The 8,170-nt window shown below is 35.6% G+C and overlaps 1 protein-coding gene across 2 annotated transcripts in view; it reads right to left on the bottom strand.

The window, feature by feature from the left end:
* The window catches only part of ESD (esterase D), a 31,331-nt gene that overhangs the window by 7,370 nt on the left and 15,791 nt on the right, over window positions 1–8,170 (bottom strand). For both annotated transcript variants that reach the window (XM_004376586.2, XM_023731577.1), the window contains 5 exons: window positions 7,498–7,596; window positions 5,628–5,752; window positions 4,447–4,566; window positions 3,534–3,632; window positions 4–169 (listed from right to left, as the gene is read on the bottom strand). In XM_004376586.2, coding sequence (XP_004376643.1) covers window positions 4–169; window positions 3,534–3,632; window positions 4,447–4,566; window positions 5,628–5,752; window positions 7,498–7,596 — 609 coding nt within the window. The remainder of the gene's footprint in view (window positions 1–3; window positions 170–3,533; window positions 3,633–4,446; window positions 4,567–5,627; window positions 5,753–7,497; window positions 7,597–8,170) is intronic.

Genomic DNA, 8,170 nt, shown 5'->3' with positions numbered 1-8,170 from the left:
CCTCCTGCAATCTAAAAACAACAGGGATTTTCTTTTCTGTACAGGCAGCTATGAGGTTATCAGGAAGTAACTGTCCATCTGAAAGGAATTCGTCATCTTTTCCTTGATCAATCAGTATGTCCAGCTGAGAACCTGGATAGGACTTCACAAGATGGGTAGCATCATAAGCCTGTTTAAAAAAAAAAAAAAACAGAAAAGTTAATTTACAAGTGCCCAGAAAGGTATTCTTCAGAATATACTATACTAGAACCAAACAGAAATTTAAAGTTACTTAAACTGCAAGGCTGATTAAATCGGAAGTACACTTCTAAGTTGGCTTAAAATCTGACTTGCCTAGTTTTTATTTATAAGGTCTTCAGAATTCTATTTCCCAATTAAAGCCTCTAGCCCCACTCAAGCTGTCCTAGACCAAGAATCCTGTATCTCAAGCATTCTTGATAATGTAGCCTCTTTTCCTCTAAACCTTTAATGTTCTTTTTCAAAAAATAACTTATTTTTGTTGTTGAGAATATATACAGCAGAACATACACCAATTCAACAATTTCTGCATGTACAATTCAGTAACACTGATTACATTCTTTGAGTTGTGCAACCATTCTTGCCCTCCTTTTCTGAGTTGTTCCTCTCACATTAACATAAATTCACTGTCCCCTAAGTTTCCTATCTAATCTTTTGAGTTGCTGTCATCAATTTGATTCCATATAAATAGTTCTTAAAAGAGCACAATGCTCAAGGCAGACATTCTTTACTAATTAAGCTAACCTATTGTTTGGTTTTAAGAAGACTTCAGGGGATAGCTTTGGTTTAAGGCTTAAAGATTATCTCAGGGCAATAGTTTTGGGGGTTTATCCAGCATGCATGGCTCCAGAAAAGTCTGGATTCCATGAAAATCTGAATTCTGTTATGCATTTCCCCCCTTCTGATCAGGATTTCTTCTACAGAATCTTTGATTAAAATGTTCAGTAATGGAGTTTCCTGAACTCAACCAAACACTTCAAGGGACAGAGTGGCAGGGGCAGGGGTCTGAGGACCATGGTTTCAGGGGACATCTAGGTCAACTGGCGTAACAAAGTTTATTAAGAAAATGTTCTGCATCCCATTTTGGTGAGTGGCATCTGGGTCTTAAGAGCTAGCAAGCGGCCATCTAAGATGCATCAATTGGTCCCAACCACCTGGAGCAAAGGAGAATGAAGAACACCAAAGACACAAGGAAAATATTAGCCCAAGAGACAGAAGGGGCCACATAAACCAGAGACTCCATCAGCCTGAGACCAGAAGAACTAGATGGTGCCCAGCTACCACCAATGACCGCCCTGACAGGGAACACGACAGGCTCCCTGACAGAGCAGGAAAAACGTGGGGCGCAGAACTCAAATTCTAGTAAAAAGACCAAACTTGATGGTCTGACTGAGACCGGAGGGAGCCCAGAAGACATGGCCCCTGGACTCTCTGCTAGCCCAGAACTGAAACCATTCCCAAAGCCAACTCTTCAGACAAAGGTTAGACTGGACTATATGACATAAAATGGTACTTGTGAAGAGAGTGCTTCTTAGCTCAAGTAGATACATGAGACTAAATGGGCAGCTTCTGTCTGGAGGCAGGATGAGAAGGCAAAAAGGGACAAGAGCTGGTTGAATGGACACGGGAAATCCAAGGTGGAAAAGAGGAGTGTGCTCTCACATCACAGGGAGAGCAACTAAGGTCATATAACAATATGTGTATACATTTTTGTATGAGAAACTAACTTGAACTGTAAACTTTCACTTAAAGCACCAAAAAAAAAAAAAAGTTCAGTAATGGTAGCTGGGCACATCCAGTTCCTCTGGTCTCATGGCAAAGGAGGGAAACCTTTAATGTTCTTAATCACCTCTTAACTCCAATAAAAACAGGTGATTTTTTTCTTTCTAAATTTCTCCACAAATTGACTATTCCTTCTAAACTTGTTATCTTTTTTCATTTCCAAATATTCTGCATTTCAGAAAATAATCTTTTTTTTTTTTGTCTCCTCTCTGGCTCTAGTTCTAGACATAACATTCAGTCCTCTCTTTTGCTATCCATTGAACAGCACCAAACTTCTGCCATTTCCATGAGCTCTCAGAAAGACCTGACTTGAATAATCTGAATCATATCAACAACTCAACTGTATTATCTGAGGAGGTGCCACTAGATACAACTGTATAGTTTACCATCCACATTTAAATATTCTTGATTATTGATGCACATTCACTAACTGCAACTTTTATGCATTGACCAAGACAAAGAAAAACCAGAAAATTTCCCCTTCCAAGTATCATGCTTTTTAAGATTTACTTTCTTTTAATCTCAGAAGGAGAGAGTGGGAGGTGACTTATAAAGCCAGGCTATTTCTAAGTTCTAGCATGGCCTCTTTAACCCAATAGTAAATTAAATAATCGCCTAAACATGTGTAATTAAGACAGTAAAACCTGCTGTCACTTGAAAACAAATTATATAATTAGATTCTTTGCTAGGTCTTCTGTGCCTCTACCTCTTCCCCCCTCTACCACAATCCTTCATCTCACTCCTCTATTAGATCATAAACCCCCGTGGGTGGGAAAGACTTGGCACATCTTCTTGACAAAAGAGCTCAGATTCAGAACTGAAGACTCAAAACACTGATGAACACTGTCGCTTCCCAAAGGGCACCTAATCCTAGTCATTTTCACCACTCTTCCAATATAATAAAAATCAAAGCCCAAACAAAACAAACTCTAATCTAGTGACTAAATAATCAGCCTTCCAATTTGTTAGAATTACAATGATCATCTTTCAATAAAATACGGATCCCTGCAAATGACCCTGAACACACAACTATAATATAAATATTTTAAAACTAAGAAGTTGTTTTTCTCCCCCACTTTATGCTTGTTAACATGCACATGATGGTGAGTTCATTTGCAAAACATACAAACTTTCAGTGGAGTTTGTAAATGGCCCGTTACTATACAAGAGCAAAACGTCTCCCAGAGAAAAGGCCATTTTTATTTCCATTTTGAAGCACCTACTGTCATGCTTAAAAAAGCAATCCTGTCATTGGGAATATTCACATACATTATACAATATCGATTTTTAAGATTTTTAAGCCTGGAAGTTAAAATATGAACCTGAGAGATGTTGGATTTTCAAACAGACATCAAATAATAAAAATGCCAGGCCTTTTGGTTGCTATTGTATAACTCAGGATATAGTTAGTAAGAGGCAAGCCTAAATTTAATAATATTGTGGTATTTTTTGGTAATGTTAATTTATAAGTAAAAAGATAAATTAACCATTAGCAGGAAAATAACAACAAGAAAAAAACCCAAAAACTTAGCATTACAACATCTGCCATAATTCAATACAATTAGAAAATAGGTTTTTTTTCTTTTTTGGTTTTATGTACACACTTTTGCTAATTATTCTTAGTTCTGAAGCCTCAATTTCAGTGGGCTAGGAATATAACGTTTGTGGTGCTTATAGCTTTTTGACAAATTTGAAAACAAATCTGAGTATTAAGATAGCCACCTACTACTCACCTTCCATTTACTTTGATCCGATCCGAGATATCCACTAAAGGCTTTTTTGCCCCAGTTACAGAGCACTGGGTTGCAAACTGGAGCAAATGCTGAAACTGACTTCAGAAACAAAGGGAATTTAAAAACAAGTTATATTTTGCTAAATCAAATATGAACAGATATTTACAGCATGCTTAAAAACTCAGATGTTACTTGCAATTTGCTGAAAAACTCTAAGAAACTAAGGCAGTTAGTTATTCAAGCTTAGCTCATTAAAACAAAAAATGTAAAGCTATAAAGTGTCAACTAAATGAAGGGGAAAGGCTAAGAGTGATATATTTCAATTTGCATCGGAGGTATTAAGATAAAGAATTCTTAAACTTTTACAAACCATGAATATCTTTTTCTACTTTAGAAAATCAAATTTATGAAGATACAAATAAATGATACTACCATAATAACGCTAATCAATAGCCTTTAGAAAAAAAGAGTGCCTTCAAAAGAGAAGGAATGAAAATAGAAGCTACATTTTGTAATACTTCTAGTTGACAACAATGAACCACTGTGACGGAGTTTCAATACTTCTGATTTTGCAGCATATACTGTGCTATCAAAGTCGACACTTCACCCTCTCAAATTCTCAACAGTAGTTCAGTCCTGACGCTAAAAAACAATATTCTATTTTCAATCTCTGAAAGATGCTAATGCAGTGAAACCTGTGAGAGCCACAACTCAATGCGAATGCCTTGTTTTTCTGGGTCTCGCAAGCCTTCTGCCTTTTACTGGGTGCAGTCTTACCACTTTTCTATCGCTTGTTTTAGTGGGAAACGTTCTCTGACAGGTTTCCACCTTACACAGGTTCTGGCTTTTGCAGGTTTTACTGTATTACATTATGCAAAGAAACACTTATTCCTAGAAGTTTAGGTAATCTTACTTTGTATTTTCCAGGATTCTTCAAAGCACAAATCAGCGCTCCATGACCTCCCATGGAATGGCCGAAAACAGACATTCTTTGGGGGTCCACTGGAAAACTGGCATTTATGAGTTGAGGAAGCTAGAAAGAATTTTAAAAGTGTGACAAAATATATGAGACAAATGAGTTTAGAATTTTTCAAAGTTATAAAATAATTGTACAGCCAACAATTCCAAATCATATTCTTAAAATGGTTTGAACTAGTATAGTAAAGGTTATAAAAAAAAAAAAAGCCCTCAAGTAGACAGTCGTTATTAATACATCACTGGAGAACATGGTACAACCTCCTTAGAAAGTAACCTCAGGAAGACGAAGCAGAAACTTTAAAATGTTCTACACTTTTGACCTACTAATTTCACTTTGGAGAGGGAAGAGTCCTTAGGGAGAAAAATTGTACACAAAGATAGTCAATGCAATAATATTACAGTAAAAATATATGTAAAAATAGAAATTAGAAAAAAGTAAATTATGGCATATGACAGAATATTAGGCAACAATTAAAATTATATTTACAAACAGGTTAGAATAATATTGGAAATATATATATTTTATATAACTAAAAGAAGAACAGGATTAAAAAAATAGTTTTACAATTATGTGAAAACTAATCACAAAAAACTCTGGAATATATCAAGCATAATAATAGTTGTTTGAGGTAAGGAAATTATGGGTGATTAAAATTTTATATTGTTCCTGAATTTTTATGATGTACATATTAACAATTAAAATCATATAACACTTAGAAAAATGCATAAATATTACTAATAAAAGAAATGTTTTACTATTTATCCCTCCTAACTATAGTGACAAACTATAAAACAGATACCTCAATGAACCAGCTACCAGGGAAATAACAGGCTTCCTCCTATACTATTTTCTTTAGGTTAATCAGTAGTGCACACAGGTCTCAATATAATTATAAACTCTTTAAAATTGTACTTAGCATTAATTTAAATTGTAATAAATACGAGCAGAATACTAGCAAACTTTGGAATTTTCACTAAGATCATTAATAAATAAGAAGTAAATAGATTCAACAATACCATACCCTAGTTTAAAATTCTCAGGACTAGTAGGACTTTGTGTCCAAAATCAAACTCTTAGAAGTCGTCAGTTAATAATTACAATGCAAACGAAGCTACCTCTTGTGTTACATAAGAGTACATTCTGTAGTTGGTTTTCCAAGGCTCTTCAGTGGCATCCACATAAAACCCAGCACCAGTGCCAAAGTCCCAGCTCTCATCTTCTCCTTTAATGTTGCAGCCACCTATCAGGACAAACCTTGTGATTTCATCATCTACTCAGTAGTAATGGCTCATGCTTAATAATAAACTTTTAAATGAATCTGCAAGTCCACTGTTGGCATTAGAGCTGTTCACCAAATATTGTGGGCTCTCACTTATAAAAGAGTTTGGCGGCACATGGTAGGATTAGACTTCCTGGCCCTCTTGTCTTTGAATGGAGTCATGTGACTGGTTCTGGCCAAAGAGGTGGGAGGGAATGACCTTCCAGGCTGAAGCACTTAATTGCCAAGGCAAGGCACACTGTTTTTTTTTTTTTTTTTATTATTGTACTTTAGATGAAGGTTTACAGCAAACTAGCTTCTCATTAAACAGTAAACATATTGTTTTGCAACATTGGTTACCAACTCCACACGTCAACACTCTCCCTTCTCGACCTTGGGTTCCCAATCACCAGCTTTCCTGTGCCCACCTGCCTTCCAGTCCTTGCCCATGGGCTGGTGAAGGCATACTGGTTTTCTTTGTCGATGAGGTCCCCTCCTATGTATTCTGGACAGCCATGTTTCCTCACTTTGTTTTACCTGTCAAAGGGCTTTCCACTCTCTTTTTATCTTTCAGAAATGTGCTGCCATCTCTTCCCTGATGACCATCCCATCTACCAACACTTCTGTAATCCTCTTTATCCTTGTGGTCTTAGAAGGGAATGGAAGCGCATACTTGTGCTCAGGTCATTACCCTGAACTGAAAACGGCTCATTTACTGCAGTATCATTCCACTATGTTTCCCCTCTTTAACCACTCTGCACTGGGACTTTTTTTGTATTTTTTTAATTTATTAGATTTAATTTTATATTCATGCACATGGAGTTAAAAAACCAATCACTGGGATTCTGAATGGAACTATATGTAGAGTAATTTTAGGGGAACAACCTCTTTACAACGTAGAATCTTCATTTATGACTTTTAACAAAATTTTGCAGTTTTCTTAGCATAGGTCTACATACTTTTAAAGTTTATTCCTAGGTATTTTATATTTTTGATGCTATTCTGAGTTGACTCTTTTGTTATATTTCTAGCCAGACATGTGGTTGTCTTGTTTTCGTATAATAGGGCCTGTGAAAGGGAATGCACTACTTTCCAAGGCCTTTCATTAATTTCAATGTAGGTTCTTAGCTGCCAAAAAGTTCTTAATATTGAATCAAAATCTGTCCCCTTTTAAGTTCTATTTGCTGACACTTCTAGGGACTTTCAGGGCCACAAAACAAGTTTTACCTTTCTGGCAGACTGGATTGGATTACCAAATATTTGATACTGTCATTCTCTAATGTAAACATTTTAATCATTTATATTAAACCTACTACTTGTTTAACTGTATGGTTGTCTGATGGTCAAGAGAGATCAGAAAAGCCATAACATTTCATGTGACAAGATAATATTACCTATGAAATAAGAGAAAATAATTTCCTATGTGTCAGATACTATTATTCTGACACCAGTGCCAATATATTCGTCAAGTTGCTCAATCTCTTTGTATTTCAGTATTTTAATCTGAAAAATGGGAATAGCAAAACTGTTCTCTCTCACAGAGCAATGTAATGAATAAAACTCACAGTGAGAAAAATGTATAGGATGATATTTTAGAGTCATGATACCACTTAAAAGATTCATAGATGTAACAGCAAAAAGATGAAACGCATAATGTATACATCACTTAGAACTTAGTCTTAAAGATTTAGATTGCTACAAAGGATTTTTGGAACAAGAACACTTACGAGGGCTGGTATCAGGAGCAACGACGACAAGGCCATGTTCTGAGGCTGCTTGATGATAACCAGATTTTGATATAAAATTTTGTTCTGTGCAAGTTAAGCCTGAAGATCAAAAATATTGTTATCTCATGCTATACTGCAAATGGTTTATAAGCTTTAATCATTTCATAACACAGGAAAACAAACTCACTTGGTAATATTTAATTTTTTTTGCTTTGGAAGTAATTCTGAATGAGATGCTAAAGTTCTCTTTCACATACAGTATCTGATAGTATCAACCTAAGTCTGTCTTAGGTTAAATGCTCTTGTAGCTGTCCTCTGTAAATCCCTTACTAAAGGTTCCATTACTAAAACCCTTGGGGCTAGAGGAGTTTGGGAATTCAGAACTTTCCAGACTATAGAATGGCAATATGATACCATATTATTTAACCCCAGTGGCGTGTTATCAAATGTTATTATTTATGCATCAAAACATAAATATTCACAATGAGATAATACTATGACAATCTAACACAAAGAACTTAGTATTTTTTATATACATGTAGTTTTCAGCAACAAAATCCAGCCTAATCATCTGTGTGTTCCTCACTGAATTATGGGAGTAAAACTGGGTATTATGCCTTCCTTAAACCAAGCAGTCTGAGCCCCAGTTTTTAGAACTGTTTCTGCTATTTTT

This window comes from Trichechus manatus, unplaced genomic scaffold, assembly GCF_000243295.1.
Source record: "Trichechus manatus latirostris isolate Lorelei unplaced genomic scaffold, TriManLat1.0 scaffold00044, whole genome shotgun sequence".
Taxonomy (NCBI): domain Eukaryota; kingdom Metazoa; phylum Chordata; class Mammalia; order Sirenia; family Trichechidae; genus Trichechus; species Trichechus manatus.
This window is presented reverse-complemented; position numbering and strand designations above follow the sequence as displayed.